The sequence below is a fragment of the Cupressus sempervirens genome, chromosome 7 (genome assembly GCF_028749045.1).
Source record: "Cupressus sempervirens isolate cs-2001-9-10 chromosome 7, ASM2874904v1, whole genome shotgun sequence".
Taxonomy (NCBI): domain Eukaryota; kingdom Viridiplantae; phylum Streptophyta; class Pinopsida; order Cupressales; family Cupressaceae; genus Cupressus; species Cupressus sempervirens.
In genome coordinates, this window is record NC_143124.1 from 134936416 (window position 1) to 134957803 (window position 21388).

Sequence of the window (21388 nt, forward strand, 5' to 3'; positions counted from 1 at the left end):
CCTTAACAAGAATATCAACTGCTCTACCAATCAACTTGATCTTTCTCTCCTTTCTTAATGATTTTTCATGTGCTTTTGCTTGAGCAAGAACAACTATCTGCAATAGCTCATCTTTATCCATATTCTCCAAGTTTAGTTTACCATGAATTTCGGTTAAATCAGAGGATTCCAATAATTCTCTTGCCAAAAAAATCATCTATTCTATATGTCCACAAACTATAGTTAATCAATCAGCAATAGATCTACCATGTTATAGAAAATAAATATAAACCAAAGTTCCCAGACTCAGACTTAGGAAGGCTAACCTGCCTCAAGACTCGAGACTCTGAAACTCGGCATGACGTAACAAAGTGAAAAAAAAACCCAATAAATTTAGAGATTTTTAGGGATTTAAAACTTGTTTCATGCACCGTTTATTAAAAAAACCTTAAAACACAATAACATCATCAAACTTAAGCTAATTTGATCACATACACACACATCAATTACATAAGCATAAACAATAATAACAAAATATAGCTTCAGGAAATCGCACACCTAATATACAAATACTCTCAACTATATACAAAAGTCAGAGAATATGAAATTCATGGCATCAAATGTTGCAAACAAATATCAAAACAAAATCTACAAGTCTGTAGCAGCCATTAATCCATTCTTAATTCCTATGCTCCCCTTACGCATATCAACACTGTCTTATATCTCAGAACATAAGCTACTAAGATTATCTTATGATAATCCCTTATTATATGCCTTCAAAAAATGACCCTCTCTCCTATTCATATCTTCATGATGGAAGAGTCAAAACCTTTCATTATTACAAGAGAGTCACAACCCTTCATCCTTTGTGCCCTTTGATAGAATCACAACCATTCATGACTATCACCTTTTGAAAGAGTCAGAACCCTTCGTCATTACAATGCTTTTCCTTTTGAAAGAGTCCCTTTCTTATTTTTCCCTCTCAATTCTTTTTAAATTCTTACCTTCAAAGTATGTCTTCTTTTTGTACATTTCCTTTGTCTGCATAGACTTCCCTTCTCAATTTGCCTCAACAAATTCTTTTATATCTGCATATTTCCCTTCTTTATATCTTCATATGCCCTCCATACAATTCTGCTATAACTTATTTTTACAATTATGCCTTCATCCTTTCTTTGATGATCTTCCCTTTTACTTCTCCTTTGCAGATCTACAAATGTAAGTCTAATATAAACTTCTATTCCCCCTCAAATGCAGCCTACAACTTCTTAATACATCTTCCCAAGAGTAGCGTCTCTTCTACTTTTTTGTTGCTCCTTAATGAATCTCAATTGCTGCTTTAATTTTTAATTCGGGCTTACTTTTGAGTTTTTCTACAATACCAACCTGATTGTTCATATTTCATTTCTCTATTTTCCTTCCCCATCCATGTCCCCTTTCAAATGAGATCAGCTTCTAGTACACTCTTTGTAGCAGCCAATAGTAATAAGGTCACATCAGTCGAGGCATGAAAAGAGGAGTTTTTGAGGCAACTATAACAGCTGTACATTAGTTATAGCTTCTAGAAAGGCCTGCAACCGCTCAGGGAAATTTTTCAGACTGAAAATAGCAACTTTCCTTCATTCCAGAACCTTATTTTGAGCACTTCTCAGTTGCATACGACCCAGGAAGATAACTCAAGCATCTCAAGACTTCTTTGGGCAAGTTTCCCTCTTTTAAATCACATTTCAACGAAATCATCCAATCTTTGTTTCATTTGCACTCTTGTTCATTTCCAGTTGAAGAAAATAGCCTTAAATAGGGCAAATATAATTTCTTGTTTCTGGAGTTCTTTCTTTTTCTGTCTTTGCATGGGCAAAGGCATATATTGAAAACCCATTTTGCACTGTTTTTTTTCGTCAGAGAAGCATACACTTTCAGGCCTGTAAAACCAGCAAACTCCTTTGTTTTTCAATAAAATAACAGTGAATTGTTCCTTCAAGATCTTTTGGATCTACATTTACATATGTGATCTTCAGGAAATTTTGTGATTTTATTTAAAACCTCTCTTTTATAAATAGGAAAGGTGGAATACAGAAATTTAGTGGTATCAAGTAAACTTATGCAGATTTATGTTGTGTTCAACTGTTGTTCAATAATTTATAGGTTTGCAGCATTAGTTTGCTTCAAGTAAATATTGAAAAACTCAAAACTTTCATATGTCCATTATATGCATCCTGTGATTTTCAATCGTATTGTGAGCAGAACTAGGCTTTTGTTCAAGACATATTATGAGTTGAAACAACTGTTAGAAATTTTGAAATCTTTGGTGAAAGTTTAGAAAGTAGCATATCATTTCAAATAATCCTTCTCTCTTTCCCTTCAAAAAGTTAGTTACTTAGAGTTTTTCAAAGGGACCCAGCCCTCCAATCTGGAGGTCTAATTTCACTATAGGGTACCCACAACCTAAAAGCAGTACAATGTTTCACAGCTTGGCTAGGTCTAGGCTTAGCTACGGCGCAAACCTCAGTGATAACAACTGCATTTTATTCTTGTGTGACTTTTCAGAGCACGGAGTTGTTTAATCATATAGTGCAGTTTCCACTGAGTTCCAATTAAATCCAGAACTGTGAGCCAATAGTTTGATAAGATAAACTTATATGTGATGGGTGATATCATATTCACTATTAAGCAAATTTTAATTCATCTATGGAATTAACTGTGCTATATTAATCATTCCAAATTTAGGTAAAGATAAAACTTAGGCACATGGTCCTTACTCGCCATACCTTCTATTGTTTAAAAGAAAACCCTATTAAATAACAATGGACCTGATATTTGATGATATGCACAAGAAACTGCCTCTGTTCTTCATATTTAAGTTTTTTACGACTAACTGAATATAAAATTACTTTCATCATAGAATTCAAATTTTGTTTAAGAAAAGGACAAATTTTTGGAACCTATAAACTAGACAACTTACCTGCATTATTATATTCTCCCATTATAATGAAACAATTAGCAGCAGATTCTGGTTTCCCTATAGAAAGGAACATATTTGCTGCTGCTGTCAGTGAATGTTTGGCAGTTTCTTTGTGCTTCTTAAAATTTCTTTGTCCATCTTCTCGAAGCCTTGCAGCTTCTGCCCATTTAGTCATAATCACATCTCCAGACCTCTCAAAGCAAATAACCGCCATATCATAATTTTTCTCATTAAACATCTGTCCATTTTCAAAAAAGTTAAAAACAATTCAGGTAGTTACTAATCCGATGCTTTATGCATATAATTAATTTTAGAAAGTGTGGAAGTCTAAAGTGCGGATAAAAATATGCCAAAATTAGGTTGAATGCCTACAAATTGCTATTGAGTTTTTTCTGAATGAGCCACACAAAATGCAATTGAATAAAACACTAAGAAAGCCTGCATTGTCAATATGCACACAAACAAATGTATGAAATGGATGATAAAAATTATAGAGCAGACAATAGTGTGTCATAAAAATTGTTGGTATTCCCATTTACTGTATTCAGTGATGTACCTATATAAAGAAATATTATTTATAGAATAAACATGTGACATTTAAAAGGTAGTAGATCACTCTCTTGACACTTGTGTTCAATATTAAGAGGCTGAGGGAGGACATATAATAATTAATCTTAGGAGTGATACTTGTAGAAAGTTTCTGGCCCAAATCACCACATAGAAAACACTTAGCATGGTAACAGAAGGCAACTAAATGAACAAGGCAACAGTTAGGAAGTTGAGGTTATTACACCAAAATAATATAGATACTTGGCAAGTTGATCACATAGGGACGGATTCGGTCAATAAATCTATCGTGAGTTTGTTGGGTTGTTACAAACACATTTAAAGAATATAAGATTGTTACTGTTTGCTATAAGATAGCTTTAGAAAAATAGAAAATATTGGGGCTGATTCAAATGTCTACTTTAACTTAGAATCTTGTGATCATGCACGCCTTATGAACAGTAATAAAAGTGCGTAGAAAATTACAGGATTATAATTTTAATATTATGTTGAAAGGAAAAAAAATGTTATAGATGATGCTTTATCTAGGAAACCCTCTTTGTCGGCTATGTTTGAGATTTCAGTTGACTGAAAATCCCATCTTCTAATTGAACACAATCATATCCCCTTCAACTCAACAAGGACCAATAAGAGATTCATTGATATCCCACTTTGATTCTTGTTATATCTGAAAGTTGCACCGACAAAGTTCAATACTTATTCACTTAAAGAAACATGGGATCTTTCCGAGTCTGTGGGTTTATCCAAGTGGAAAGAACCCTCTGAATAAGTGGGGCTTCCTAAAATATTGCCGAAAACTTGAAGTCTACTTCTTCAAGGGAATAGGTTAGGAAATGACAGAAACTGAGAATGACAAAACTATAAAATAAATCTTAAAAATGTAAATGTAGTTATACAACAAAATCTTAAACTTTCAATATTCAGAAAAATTATGAATCATTGAACACCTAAACACAATGGTGAACTTACACAACTTGTTTCATCATGCATGTGCATAAATATTTAACAGGGAGGTCTAGATATGTATAAGCTTACGAAGGAAAGATAACTTTCACTACAATGAACTAATCACAAAGATGGTATAGTATGAGACACAAAATGAAGGAAAATGAGATACTTTCACTAACAACCCTATCAATCATACACCAATACACAAATTGAGAGATCCCAAAAGGATCCTTTCACTGAACTATAAATTTTAATTAAAATAATAGATTTTCCTGTGCTTCTCTTGTGGTCTTAGAGAATTAGAGAGAAGTTGTAGAAAGATTGTTTCTTCTTTTTTGTATTTTCTAGATAAGTAAAACAATAATTAAAAATAGCTACAAATAATATAATATTTAGTCAACCAGAATAGCTACAAATTGTACTAGGCAAGATATGTAATCATTATGCTGGCAAAGGTGTTTACAGACAAAGAATGATGATGGCAGTTGCAAGAATGGAACACCCACACACCAAAAGGGTAGAGATGGCTAACGTAATCCAACCAACAAACCATGTGCGAGCTGAAAGGCAGCCGTACGGCTGCTATAGTCACACCAAGGCAGTAAGAAGATCCCAACGTGCCAAACAACAACCCCAACCTGCAATGCACAAGCACCCTCAACACTGAACTTAATAATCTTTGTCAACTACTAAAACAATATTGTAGAATGCTGCTGAAACCACCTATTGGGGTTTGTGTCCCAATAGCCAAGTTCTAGGCTTTGCATCCCAGACCTCTAGAATCACTCCTCAAAGAAAAATCGCAAATACTGAGAATGAAGATGTAAAAGATAATGAAAGAATGACCCAACATCTCCTTTTATCTCCTTCTCAAAGCCAATCAAACCCTAAAGGGAGAATATGCCTTTCCCTTTGTCATAAAATGACATCTTCTCAATTAAAAGGTCTTTATGTATACGAAAAACACCTATTTCCTCAAATAGCATAACTCTAGGTGCTCGAAGGGCTTTGGATGATGAAAATAAGCTATAATAATTCAAGACCTTTCCAACGAGCTATAACACATAGGTCTACCTAACCAAATGAAGCCAAAATCCCCTTATTACTCCAATTAGCTATATAAATAGCTTTATTTTAATTTATTTTAAACACAAACTTAGGAAATATTAAAATATTTCCTCTTATTCAGCTGGAAAGCCAAACCAACCAAATAATCAGTAAATGGGTCCTGTCACCTACCTGTGACTGATGCTGGGCAATGTGGGTCAAGTGGCAATCCCATCCCTAAAAACTAGGGATGCTCCTAGAAACTAGGGAATATACCCTGTCACCCTGAAACTGAAATCATATACTAGTCTTGAGGAGCCTCAAATCTGATCACCACCACAAATTAAGGAACTGCCCCTACTTGCTCTTAAACTGACTGTAGAACCAACTCTGGAAAATGAGCAACCAGTATGAGTCTCTATCCATCACTGCTAGCCTATGGTACTCCAATAATAGGCTAACTCTTATGACTCTAATAGTAAAACTAGAGAGGGGATATCACATAAACTCCACAACAAATAAGAAGGTAAAATACTATGTAAAAATGGTAAATATAATCTCTGCATCTACAAAACTGAGTTACAAGAAGCATGTCAAAAGAGAGCGAAGGACTATGAAGAGTCGCTAAATCTCCAAAATCTGAATAACCAAGAACTCAATGAAGAGTGAGTGCAAAACTCACAGTACAACTTTCCATCCAACTTGGGTCAGATGCAAAAAAACTAGGCCTAAAAACAAAAGTCAAAACCCATGAAAAGATGCCACCATAATAGAAAAAAGTCCCCTCACATCATAACCAGCTGGATAGCTCATTAAAACTGCCCTCAAAACACTCGAACAATTCATAAATGTTCTCTAACTGCTCTGGAAAAGTAAAAAACTGACTCCCTAAATCTCCTCCAAGAATCCTATATTCCCTCCTCATACTTTCAAGTTTCAACTGACGCAACCTCTAAGGCTAAGTCTAAATATAAATACATCATCATCCATTCCAAAGGACCAAGTAAATGCCACATGGGAAAAAGACAAAGCCCCTGTACGCTAACAAAAAATATCTATTTTGCATTAAAACTTAATAAATTCAAAGATTCCTAACAACACCTTTGAATTATTCGTTAAACAATAAATATATGTGCAAAATAAAGCATACTCCTTTTGCCAATATTTTTTATTAATTATCATATGCTCAATAAAGATTTAGCACAACAATCAACTAAAAAATATAATAAAACAAGGTAATAAAAGAATAAGTTAGACTCCATAAATCTTTCCAAGTATGAAATATAACTACTAATATAAATTACTAAGCTCAACTTTAATATGCCATGCCCTACCAACAAACTCACATTTAGTTAAAGGGCGCATTCCATTCACTTTCAGAATCATCCTCCACCAAGTACTCTTCTAGATTGATGCCAATATTGGAATGGCCCTCTCTAGAGCCTGGAGAGATGTTTGTACCATCATCAATACTCACAATCTGCTATATATCTGAAGAAATTATGTGCTCAGGAGCCTCTAAATTCACTACCCCAAGACCTGTGGTCCTGGTTGGTCCTAAATTCTGCTAGTGTGAGGTCAATCTCATTCTTTGTGATTATTATAGTGTGCCCATATGCTAGTTCTTTAATGGTACATTCTATCTTTCCCTCTCTCTGCAACTTGAAAAATTTACGCTATGAGAACTTGAATATTGTTGTTATCTGCAAAGAAATATTAGAGTAAATGAGTCTCTGAAGAGACTTAATAAGGTACCTAGCCTTTTCATTAAAGACATCATCATTCCTATGCTTGCAAATGAGCCAAAGCACAAGAACAGAGACGAATGACCAGAACATATTAAAGAATTTGTTGCAATCTATTGAAGCTGATAAAGGATCAACCCCACAGATCCCAGGAACCACCTGCATGCAAACACCTATCACAAGAAAGAGGAGCAAAAACTATGGAGGCTGGAATTCTCGGATCCATAGATGAGACATTGTTAATATACAAAAAAAATTGCAAATTGTATTGAATTTATGAATTATTACAAAGAGATCAATCCTTTTAAAGGAGATCAAGACCCTTAAAGGTAAACTTAGGTTGCATTATATAAATTAATAAAAAATTAATTATTAGATGCTTAAAATTTAGCTTAGTTAAATAGAGTTAATTAGAAAATATCTAATTACTCTAACACCCCCCTTAAGATAAACTTAGGGAGTAGCTAAAAACTGAGAAACTACGACTGAAAGTAGATTTGGGTCCCGACAACAAAGTCTGATGAGGTACACAAGCACAACCAAATTTCTATAAAGAGGAGAAATAGAAAAAAAACACATAGGAAAAACCCTACTCCAAAAACAAATGCAAAATATGCTAAAAGAACTAGTGGAGGACTAAAGAAGCCTCCAAACAAGAGAATGTCGCCAAAGATAGGAACACTACTGAAGCATGTAGAAACTACAAAGTTCTATAAAAAATAACTGCTGACCTAAAGAACCTGCATTGAAAGAGAACCTGACCAGTTAGAGAAGAATATAATCTGCATGAGTGTTCTTAGAAGACACTACTCGAATCAAGAGACATACAAAGGGAAACAACTGAGCTTGCAACCAAAGTAGGAATGAAAAGAAGAGTGTCTATATGGTAAATGATCCATCTCTCCAAAATGCATAGGTACCTAGCCACTGCAATCCTAAATACATAGCTCAATCCATCGAACCAAGGAAGCATAAGAAACAACTGAAGAAGTCCCCCTAATGCAAACAAGGGTGAGGTGACATGCATTAGGAAAAGTGGGCCAAAAGAACTGCATGTCAAGGAAGCAAGATCAAGATGCACAAAATAATACATATGTCTGTACTAAGGTGATCAATCTCAAACACGTCATAAGACTAGTGTCACAAAAGGGACACTCACTAAACAAAGGAAGATGGAAAACAAAGGCAAACATCAACCCCCCATGACACTTTAATCAGAGTAGCTCATGTACAATAAGGCACAAGATATGATGAATACTTAGATGGTAGAATACTCCCCATAAGTGTCCTTAGATGACATTGCTTGAATCAGAAGGCAAAAAAACTAAAACAAAAATACAGATGCAATATAGTACTTTATCTTAGTGCATTTGCAAGAATGTATACAAGCAATGTCTAGAGAGACCAAAAGAGACATAAGGGTGATACAATAGATAGTACAACCCATGACGAACATTTGAAGCAACAAAATTGATCCTTGGACCTAAAACAACCAAGATATCCACCAAAATACAAAACTGCAAAAAAATGAATAGAATGTGCCTATTTACCGCATAGGGTAAGAAGTTCAACACATCTATAACACGATTCAATTCAAAACAGGTACTTTGATCATGTATGTACTTGCAGATTACAATCCGATTACAATGACTACAATGATCAATGATGATTACCACGATGATTCCAAAGTCCATCTCGGACGTGTACATATACCTTCCCGAAGGGGTGACTCAAGTGTCACGCGCCCGTTCAGATACTACTCTACCTGTCGGCTACACTATACATTTCACCGACAACATCATCGCCCCCCCCCCCCCCCAAAAGAAAAAAAGTTGTCTCTGAACGACAATTACAAAATATCTAAGACAAATTAACAACAAGAGAGATCTGTTTCTGTCACATCACTTTCACATTCATCTCGTGCCTGCACCAAACTGGTCTCCAAACCATGTTGCATCTGTAGCCTCTGCTAACACAATACTGTCTCCTTAGCGGACCTTGATAGCCACTCGTGCCGCTTTCTCTGTTTCCAACTCCTGGTTACACTAAGCCAAGTATCGCCGTACTGCCTTCAACTGGATGATCAGCTCCTCTCGAGCTCTCTATGCATCCACCAAGACGGCATCATGCCCAAATACCTACTCTGAGTGCCACCCCAGAGACACAGACACTCATGCCTACCGTCGCAGCTCCAGGTCTCATCAACTAGTCATACTTCCCACGACAAATAATCCGCAACGACTGGGGGTCGAGGGACAGCGCCCCCGCGAGGTCCTTCTTCTTCCCTTTCCTCTGGTCACCAAATCCGTACTGATTCAGGCCGTACGGTCTTTTTGTTTCTGCTTTGTTATTCCTTACTTTACTGTACGATCATCAATGATTCGCCTGTGTTTCGCTTAGGGATCGTACAGTCCTCCTTTGTATTCTTTTCCACTAGAGACCGTACGGCTTATTCCTTCTATCTACTTATTCCGTACGGTCATGCTTATTCCTTCTATCTTCCATACAGTCCTATTTTCCGTACGGTACGGTCTTGCTCACCTCACCAAAGCCTCGAGGCCGTACGGTCATCTAAAACTTTATTCGACTTCCAACACAAGTTCTTTTGGGGCCGTACGACTATCTAGGTGAGCCGTACGGTCATCTAACTCCTTCAAATTTTCTTTCCAAGGCCATACAGCCTCTTTCTCCAGACTTTTCCTTATTGTATTTCTTACTTTATTAATTTTGCTTCTCTTCTATATAGTCTCTACTAAGGCCGTACGGAAGACTTCTACTCCCGATTACTTTAATATTTAAAATTCGCCTCTTAATACATTTACTTTATGCTTCATTTTATCACTTCATACTTTTACAACTACAGTTTATCACTTGACATTTTAAAACTATATTCAACTTTAATACTATACATATATACATTATTTACAGACATCTTTTCTTTGTTCAATTATTTGCCCACGAAGGATCCTTCCTTTCCCTGTATATTTTCAACTTTGATCCATTTATGGCATCTGGTATTTCTTTTCCGTCTAGTGTCCACAATTTAATTGCTTTGTTGTATCCAACTTCCCGTATCTTGTATGGTCCAACCCATTTAACTTAAAAATTTTCAGGCATTATTTCATTTCGTCCATTATACTTCAATACCAATTGATCGGGTTGAAAGTTGTTCAATTTTAGGTGCTTGCCATGCCATGCCTTCCTCCTTGTTTGTGTAACTTCAATGGCCCAATGCGCCTCCAACCGCCGCTCATAGGGTTTGTTCAGATTGTATAGTCTCTCCCGTAAGCTCTCCATGTCGCCTAGTTTATTCTTGATCGCTATCCTTAAACTTGGTACCATGAATTCTGTCGGCACGACTGCCTCCTATCTGTCAATGACACCTCCACTCCGTACTGCTGCAACTTTTATTGAACCCTTCCTCTTTGTTTCTTGTGTAGACCAAATGATGTCTTTCTTGCTGCCGGCACCTTTCTGCTATATCTGTGGTTCGACGTAACACTTTCTTTCTACGCAGTTGTACGGTGGAATCTTTCCTTCTTCAGGGTTCATACTGTATGTTCTTCCCTTCAGCTTCAGCTGTAACCGCCTTTCATTCTTCCGCTTCTCTATATTCCTTCAGACATTCATTTCCTTCTTTCTTATCTTCATCAACCCTTAACATATTACAGCTCGGAAAGACCTCATAGTCTTCCATTTGCCAATGTAGCAATTTGTTCACGGAATCTAGGTCGTCATCAGTTGATCCTCCTAATTTTAGCACCCCTTCTTCATCTGGTTCCATCCTCTTTTACCCTTCGTCGTCACTCTCGCCTTCGCCTTCAGAGTCCGAGGAAGCTGCTTCTTCTCCTACCATCTATGTATGCAAATCGATTATAAATCTCCTACCTCCTTTCTCCATGGACAGGGTATTTCTTTTCCAATCATGCTTTACCTTAGCTTGCACCAGTCACCCCCATCCCAAGATGGCGTCGTACCCTCTTCTCTTTAATGGAATGACTACAAAATCCAGTAAAAATGGTTGTGTCCCAATTGTTACTGGCTGCGCCATCAGAGTGCCCAAGGGTTTTATCCCATGTTGATCTGCTGTAACTGAAAGGTGGGTGGCCACAGTGTTGGTTGTCCAAGTTTTTTCCAAATATCTTCCGGTAGTACGTTCACTCCCGATCCTCCATCTATTATTGTATTCGTTAGCACCGTACCCAGAATGCCCATCTCCACCACTGCTGAGTCTCTACCTGTTGTAAGTGCTAGTAACATCGAGGCTGTTACTGCTGCCATGGTTGTTTCCTTACTATCCTTTCCTTCCTCCGTCACTCTTGGGGATGGTGTCATATTTATAATAGTCGTACGCAACTGTGGCATGGTGAGAAGAAGATCATTTAGTTTAATTGGCACTTCCGTTTGCATTATCTGTTTCACCATGTTTTGTTCTGCCAAGTTTCTTTTCGGAGTTTCAACAGTGTCTTTTACTTGTAACTTCTCTGATTTCATCTGCCTCTATCTCTGTTCGGGCTTTTTCTAACCTCTCCTTCTCTTCTTCCGCATTCGGATATTTTGCTTTCCTCGCCTGCTCCCATGTGATCACCAACACGTTCTCATCATATGTTTCAATACTTAATAAATTTATGCCTTGCTTTGGACATTTTGAATCTTCATGGTCCCCTAGACCACACCATCTACATAGTAGCTGCAACGTTTCCTTCGTAGTACAGTCCCTCGCCAAGTGACCCCAAAGATTACATTCCCGACACTATATCATTGGCCATCCACTTGCATCATATTGTATTCTACTCCGGCCTCCATTGTTATTGCTATTGTTTCCACCCCTTCCGCGTCTATTATTATTTCGATAGCTACCTGAAGCTGCGTCATTGCTCGTGTCATTGCTATTGTTCAACGCTTCTTGCGTTAGTAACACCTGCTGGTGTCCTTTTGCTTTCAAGTTAAACGGGCACTCTTTCAAGGAATGCCCTGCCACCACGCAGATGTCACAAAATTGCTTCTTCAATCATGAACCCTTTGTATGGCCGTCCTCTTCGCAATCTATGCACCACATTTCTCCTTTTACTGTATCCAGATTCTTTTTCAAACTTTTGAATTCTTTCATCATCCGAAGCATGTCTTTCTATAGTGCTTTCACCTTCTTGTTTGATTCCTCATCGCTACTGCTACTTTCCGAGGATGAATCATCCGAATCAGAGGATTTATGCTTCTTCTTACTCGTCTTTTGTTCACTTTCCAAATCCATGGCACGAGTATACGCATCGGTGTACAATGCTGATGGTACAATCTTCATTTTCTTTTTAAGAGCCGACCGTAGCCCCTCCACGAACCACCATTTTTTCAGCCCATCCGCTGGTTGACTCTCCATCTTTCCGATTAAATTCTTTCAGTCGCCTGGCATAGGTTTGGACTATCTCATTCTTTCGTTGTTTGGTGCTGTAGATTTCTGCCACTATTTCATTATCATCTCGGAGTAATCTGAATTCTGCTATAAATTATTTTTTAACATTCTCCCATGTATTAAGTTTCTGAGGACTAGTGTCAGAAAACCAATCTATCGCCACACCCCGTAGTGTCGCTGGAAATTGTCTTACCCAATCATGCTCATCCGTCACACCATTTGCCATCCATATGGTTTCATACGTTTTACAATGTTTGATAGGGTCTGCTAAACCATCACCGTAAAACTTCGGTAACTTTTCTTTAGGACCTACCATCATTGCTTTCCTTTGATTCTGAGGTACTTGTGTACTTGCGTTGTTTTGAGCTCCCGTGCTGCTTTGGACTCCCGCGCTGTTCTGTGCTCCCACGCTATTCTAGACTCTCGCGCTGTTCTATGCTCCCGCACTGTTCTGGACTTCCGCACTGTTCTAGACTTCCACGCTATTCTGGACAACAGTCTTGTTTCCAACAACTACGTTGTCTGGTGAAAAGTCTTCAAGTGACGTTCTATTCTCCGCCTGTATCCGTTCGTCCAGTGTATCAGGAACAAAGAGATCACTCCACGCTCATGCTCCCTCGGCACTCCGAGCCGTGTGAGTTGTTTCCCTTCCGTTCGAACACTCTCCCCTCGGTGTATACAGGTTAAGGAACTCTTCCCTTGTTTCCTCTACCAAATTCAAGTGTTGTCGAGTTTCTTCCAGCAATTCTTCGGCACTCCTCAGCCTACTAGGTGAGCGCACTCCCTCTGTCTATGCCTTTTCACCCTTTCGGTGCCCCTCGGCAATCTACTGAAGTCTCTATCTGCGCTCTACTTGCTGTGTTAAAATTAAAATTTCTTTTGCTGTACTTAGTTCATTTTTATCTTTTACCTTGTTCCAATCCTTGTTTGACAAATTCGGCATTAATCCTCATTCCTTCGTTCCAGTTACGTCTAGCAATGGCGCCAAATGTTTACCGCATAGGGTAAGAAGTTCAACACATGTATAACACGATTCAATTCTAAACAGGTACTTTATTCATGTATGCACTTGCAGATTACAATCCAATTACAATGACTACAATGATCAATGATGATTACCACGATGATTCCAAAGTCCATCTCGGACGTGTACATATACCTTTCCGAAGCGGTGACTCAAGCGTCACGTGCCCGTTCAGATACTACTCTACCCGTCGGCTACACTATACATTTTATCGACAACAATGCCTTGAGCAAAATCTAGAAAAACAACTAGCATCAATTAAAAGAGTTGTGAAAAACCTTTCCAACAATATGAAGGATTCCAAAATCGAAGATCGGATGCTCAAGATGTCTCTTGGAGTGCCAAAAAAAACTCCTAACTTTGACAGTAGAAAAAGTCATCAAAACTGAAAATCACCTATACCACTGTCACAAGCTAGGAACCAACTTTTCAACAATATCTTGTTTGCAAAAAACGGATTTAGTATGCTTGCAATGAGAGCAAAAACACAAAGGTAGGCCCAAATAGAGCCAGAAGGGGTGCTAGGTGTTATGATGCAAGCATTAACGTCTGCTAGTGATAAGCCGAAATTTGATGGTTAAACGGCCATTGAGGCAAAAAAATGCCAACAAAATGACCCCTATCAAAAACAAAATACAGTCGCCAAAACAAACATACCAGAAAACAAAGGGTCGATGTTGGAAAAATTCGGTGGCCAAGAAAAAGCACACGTGCCAATGGGAAACCGCCAAATACGAGCAAAACCGCCCAATATCCAACCATGGTACATAGGACACGAAAACCGTCTTAGGCAAAAAACCACCAAATTTTTTTATTTGGCCTACATCTACAAAAGCGCAGCTTGAGGGATGAGGCTGGCTTCAAAATTCCATGCACTCTAAAGGAGACCCAAGGCATATGCACTTTGAAAAAAAACCTCAACCCACAGTCTAGAAGTGAGCGCTGATGGAGCCCCAATATAGTCAAAGTAGTGGACAAGGGTGACGTGGCCAAGGTGAGCCATCAGTTGCTTGGAACCCATATCACAGCCAGCACCAAAAACAACGGCATTGCCACCGGAAAATGATGCAAAATCCACAGCAAATATCACATTTAGTGCAAAAAAATATGGCACAGTCACCGATTTGGGCCAAATAACCCATTGCCCAACAAAAATCATGCTCTGCTACAAAGAATGTTGATGGAGGGCGCATGGAAATTGGAAACCAGCAGGGATTGGGTCTAACAAGAGCGACATGGTACTGGCCCACAGGTTGCAGGACCCTCAAAAACAACTACTCGTCTCCCTTTTGTATCAAAACAAAGATCATGCATTTTAGACATCAAGCAATTTTCAAAGTTAATATAAAAAAAAATCACTTTTTATTAAAAAAATTTAAAATGAATTTTTTCTTCAATTTTTGATAAAAAATTAAATGTTCGCTGCCTCAGATTTCAACAATGTTAAAAATGGATGCATTTTAAAGGGAAACAAGGGTTTTCAAGCACTATGAGCTCAACAGTGATGTTTGTTTGAGCTCAAAGCGCTCCAAACACTAGGTCCTCCCCAAATCCACTACAAAAAACTTCTAAAAACTAAAACCCTCTGAAAGAGATAACACTGATCTAAAACCCAAGCCAAATCACCCATAAATAGAACAAGGGAATGAAGATCAGGAGTTCTGATACGATGTTGAAGCTGATGAAAGATCAACCCCAGAGCTCCCAGAATCACCTACATGGACACACCTATCGCAAAAAAGAGCAACAAAAGCTACAGAGGCTAGAATTCCTAGATCTATAGATGAGACATTCTTAAGGTGCAAAACAACTGCAAATTGTATTTTGAATGAATGAATTATTACAAAGAGATCAATCCTTATAAACAAGATCAAAACCCTAAGAGGTAAAACCTAGGTTACATTATAATAATTAATAAAAGAAAAATTATGGTAAAATAGTGAATGTGTTATTAAAAAAAGATCATGAATGATCTCATATACAAGATACAAGAGAATGTTTCTATAATGAACAAAAGAGAGGATATAGAAACATACTTGTAGAGTGAAAAAGAAAGTTTCCATAACGAACATAAGGAGTTTATAGAAACATTACAAAAAGAGTGACCATCAAATCATCATCATTCTCCACTTTCAGGTGTTGTAGTTCTTTCCATTGAAACACTGTCTACCTTCCAATGTGAGCCTAGTGAGAGATGCCATTGCACGTTTTGCAATGAAGAAGCATGAGAAATCTGAGATGGCACAAACTTCAAGGTAGGTTGACAAAAGAACCAAAAAAAAGTAAGAGACTTGAATAGGAGCTTGAGAAACCCACAAAAAATCTAAAATTAGATTTTGAATCCATTGGCTTGAAATTCGAGGTACAGAAAATGATGGACCCAGGAAAAATAGTGGCTGAAATAGTTGAGATCTGCAAAACCCCACCAAGAATCTGCAAAAAAAATTAAAATTGGCACGAAAAAAGAGTTTCAAAAGAAACCCTAGCCATTTTTGAAAAAACTAAAGAAAAAGGCAAATTTGGCTATTAAAAAAATGGTGGAAAATAGAACTGTAGCACGAAAATCAGAGATAGGGTTTAAAACACCCTAGATGTCACCCTTTGTAGAAAATGTGTAGAAAAAGTCAGCTTGAAAATGCCGAAAAAAAGGCCACGAAATTGTAGAAAAAAATTGGATGCCGAATCCCTAGTCCGGTTTGGAGGAAAAACAGAATCCTGTGAAGTTTATGCAGAAACTAAAGAAGCCCAAGTAGCCCAAGATGAGCATGCATTTTTTGTATTATTGGATAGCACACTCACATGGGAAGATTTTGTGGACCACATAAAACAAGAATATTACCCTGAAGATACCCATGAACAGAAATATATGCAATGGCAATTACTCCAACACAAGGACCAATTAGTGCAGGAGTACACTAACATATTTCATTATATCTCTGCAAAGCTTCATATCAAAGACTCAGATTAACATCGAATATTGAAATATAAGAGTGCTCTTAATAGATACATTCATACTGAACTGAATTTCTTAAATATAGAGATAGTTCAGTGCTTTCAAAAATGCATAAAAATTTGAGAAGTTCAAACAAAAAGGGAGGAGGGAAAATCCAATGAACAACAAATGGAAAGGTGAAGGTAATAAACCTATAGGGAAACAAATAACCAAGGATCCATTTCCAAATTCACCAGCAAAGAAGACATGGGGTGTAAAGAAAATAGGCCAAGAATCAGGTATGTGATGTGAAGTCCACAAAAAGTCCCTCTCATAACACTAAAGATTACAGAACTATAAAGAATTTAATGATGGAAACCCATGAAGAAACTATTGAACATGAGGTGATGGATTTTGGAAAACAAAAGGAAGATGAACAAATCATTGAGGCTAACCCATATGCCACAATGTCCACTGCAAAGATATTTTCTCGAGATGATGAAGAGAGATTATTTCATTCACAAATGTGGATAGGAGGAAAAATTTGCATTTTATTGTTGATAGTGGTAGCCAAAAGAATTTTATATTTGTTGAGACTGTAAATAGACTAAATCTGAAGATGATACCGCACCCACAACCATATTCTATGGCATGGGTAAGCCAAGGGCGAGACATTCAAGTAAACAAGCAATGTCGTATTTCATATTCTATAATACCATTCAAAGATGAGGTGATTTGCGATGTAGCTCCTCTTGATGTGTTTGATATTTTATTGGTACAACCATACATGTATCAACACCATGGGATGTACCAATGTAGGCTACGAAGCATGATGATCAAATTGGGTGAACAAAAGTATTGGATACCAAAGGTAAGTCTTGCTCACTCTGCATCTTTGATTAGTACAAAACAATGTAGAAGATTGATCACCCAAACTGGTATATTTGTGTTATTAATGATTCATCTTATGAAGTAAACAAATGGTATCTAATTCCCATACCACCATGTCCATCACAAAAAAAAAACGAAGGTCAATGGAACCGATTTTAACAAAATATCAAAATGTGTTTGAATTACCAATAGTACCCTAACACTGCCAAGTTAGACATTCTATCGATTTCATTCCAGGGACACCATTGCCTAATGAGCCGATATATAGGAGATTTGCGTTAGAAAATGATGAGACCAAAAGGAAGATACAAGAACTGATTTAGAAGGGGCATATTTGCCCAAGTGCATCTCCTTGTTGTAGCCAATTGTACTTGCAAAGAAAAAGGATGTAACATGGAGACTTTGTATTGATTATAGAGCATTGAATAAGATCACAATTAAAAACAGATATCCAATTCCTTGGATAGATGATCTATTGTACTAGCTTAGAGGTGTAAAATTCTTCACTAAAATTGATTTAAAATCTAGGTACCATCAAGTGCAAATTGATCTAGTAGATGTATGGAAGATTGCCTTTAAATCTAAGTAGAGCTTGTTTGAATGGTTGGTAATGCCTTTTGGCCTCACAAATACTCCAGCCACATTTATGAGGGTAATAAACTATGTACTTTCCCCAAAGGTTGTACTCAACCAAGTGTTTCCCCATGGGGAGTACCAGTGCTCTTTGTAAAGAAGAAGGGTGGTTCGTTACCCTTGTGTATTGACTAGAGATAGTTGAACAAGGTAAGAATTAAGAACAGGTATCCTTTACCAAGGATCGACGATTTATTTGATCAAATCAAGGGAGCCACAGTGTTCCCTAAGATTGATCTAAAGTCAAGATACCACCAGCTTCGTATTCAGGATGCTGACATTCATAAAACCACTTTCTACACTCGCAATGGGTACTACGAGTTTATAGTAGTCCCTTTTGGGTTGATGAATGCTCCATTGGTTTTCATGTGTTTGATGAATGGAGTTTTCCGTTCTTACCTTGACTGGTTTGTACTTGTGTTCGTGGATAATATTTTGATATATTCCAGATCCTAGGAGGAACATGAGGAACATCTACGACTGGTTCTACAGTACCTAAGAGACAATCAGCTTTATGCCAACTCGACAAAGTATGATTTCTTTTAGTTGAAGATACAATATTTAGGGTATATCATATCACAGGATGGTATCTCAGTACACTTTGCGAAGATCCAGGCAATGGTAGATTGGCCTACACCTACTGTGTCGGAGATTTGCAGCTTCATGGGTCTAGCCCATTATTATCACAAGTTCGTCCAAAACTTTTCTAGAGTAGCATATCCTATCCCTTCCCTCCAAAGAAAGGGAAAGAAGTTTATTTGGACAGAGAAATGCGAAGAAGCATTTCAAAAGATCAAGGAGCTTTTGATCAGTGCACTGATACTAGCAATACCTGATCCAACAGGTGGCTTTATGGTGTGTATGGATGCTTCCCTAGAGGGGATTGGAGCAGTCTTGATGTAGGATTGACAGGTGATCACCTACGAGTCTCGCAAACTAAAGGATCATGAGCTGAACTATCTCATGCATGATCTTGAGATAGTTGTAATTGTTCATGCCCTAGTGATGGAGACACTTCTTGTTGGAGCACCATCTTGAGCTTCATAGTGATCATCGCAATCTATAGTATATATTCATGTAGCCTAATCTAAATGCTAGGTAGAGGCATTGGATGGAGTTTTTATGCAAGTATAGGTGAAGTATATTTAGGGGAAGGAGAATGTGGTAGCTGACACTTTGATTCGTAGGAGACGTGAGACACTATCTTTCACTCTTAGTGTAGATTCGAGGATTCAGATACTTCAGGCACTTCCTACAAATACTTGGTATCAAGAGGTGAGCATGGAGATAGATTTAGGGAAACCATTGGATGACAGTTTTTCAAGTATGTTTTGGAGTCAGCTGTCCTTTTGCACTTTTCAGGAAGGATCTATGTACCACTACTAGATGAGCTTCGTACATTGATCCTATCAGAGGCCCATCGTGCACCTTACTCGATACATCTAGGTGTCAAAAAGATGCATGCAGATTTGTGACGTCTACACATTTGGACATGAATGCAGCATGATATCGCTGATTTCATGGCTAGGTGTCTTGAGTGCCAGAGAGTCAAGGCAGAGCACCAACATCCAGCAGGGCTTTTACAGCCTAATCTAATTCCTTCATGCAAGTGGGATATTATCTCTATGGATTTCATTGTAAGATTACCTATGACTGCTCATCGACATGATGCTATCATGGTTATTGTTGACTGGTTGACCAAGGTGGCGCACTTTTCACTGATGAGGTCATCCTACACAACTTCAGTAGCTAATCTCTGAATGCATGATATCGTGAGATTGCATGGTATTCCTCGGAAGATCATTTCGAATAGGGATCATGTATTCACATCCACACTTTGGACATCCTTGTAGCATGATCTTGAAGCATAGTTGAACTTCAACTCAACATATCACCCAGAGACAGATGATCAAATTGAGAGAGTGAATTAGGTTCTAGAGGATATGTTGAGAATGTATATTATGGACAGACAGACTCTTTGGTAGGATTATCTATACCTAGTAGAATTTGCATATAATAATGGGTATCAAAGTTCTATTGGGATGGCACCTTTCCAGACTTTGTATGGTCGTCCTTGTCGTACACTGTTGAGTTGGGATAGTCTAGATGATCATATCCTGTTGGGTCCTGAGATGCTTGGAGATATGGAGCATCAGGTAGTGCGCAATGACCACATGTTTACAACACAAAATAGACAGAAGAAATATGTTGATGCTTATAGAAAGGATAAGCAAATTACAGTGGGTGAGAAAGTTTTCTTGAGAGTGTGTCCGCAAAAGAGACTCATCCGTTATGGAAAGGCTTCGAAGCTAGCACCTCGTTTCGTGGGACCCTTTGAGATTCTTGAGAGGATAGGTCCAGTTGCCTGCAGTCTTGCATTGCCACCCAACTTAGCTCATGTTCATGATGTTTTCCATGTTTTTGTTCTTAGGCAGTATATTCCTATTGTGATACATGTTATTGATTGGAATGCGTTATAGGTTGAGGACGGGCAACTAGCTTTGGAGGCGGTATGCATTCTGTAGCAGTAGGATTTGACACTCAGGGGTCGAACCATAGAGCAAGTTAAGGTCCAATGAGAACCTACTGATGAGTCATTAACTACTTGGGAGGATGCATCTAGGTTACGGGATTTATACCCCTATTATTTTATAGGCTTCCAAGAGTAAGCCTAAGTCTGAGGGGGTGGATGTAGTGCCTACCCCTAGTTTACTTTTCATATTATATTGCTGAATTCTTTTAGGCCAGCTTTATGGTTATGTTTGATTATTAGTGGTATTTGATTTACTCGATTTGTGGGATATTATTTCTTAGTTGTTTTATGTGATGAGTTGCTTGGTACTCGTTTATTCATGAATATATGATTATTCTTCGATGAGGAAGCTTGTATACAATGATTTCAATTATTTCATGTAATGATGATAGTTTGATGGTTGATATATATGCAGTTTTATGGGTACTTACCCCATACTAGCATGTGTATGGTGTATATGTATGTTTTACATTATGTATGATGTTTTTGATGTGGTTGAGGGAGGGAGTCATAGTCACCTGCTAGTCGGGATCTACACGATGCACCACTCCCCGCCATTGTCTGTTTAGTTTAGAGTATATGTATATGTACATGCTTGGATTTTATGCAAATTGCATGTACCGGGCATCGACTTCCTTGAATTGCCAGGATGAGCGTGCCTTATCGCAATATCACAATGGTAAAAGAGGGGAGATAATTATTGAGTCCAAATCCTAACCC

The 21388-nt window shown here is 37.8% G+C and overlaps 1 protein-coding gene across 3 annotated transcripts in view; it reads right to left on the bottom strand.

Moving 5' to 3' along the window:
* The window catches only part of LOC149545874 (uncharacterized), a 205368-nt gene that overhangs the window by 24096 nt on the left and 159884 nt on the right, over positions 1–21388 (bottom strand). For all 3 annotated transcript variants that reach the window (XM_089790862.1, XM_089790861.1, XM_089790863.1), the window contains one exon: positions 2942–3179. In XM_089790862.1, the coding sequence (XP_089646988.1) occupies positions 2942–3179 (238 nt within the window). The remainder of the gene's footprint in view (positions 1–2941; positions 3180–21388) is intronic.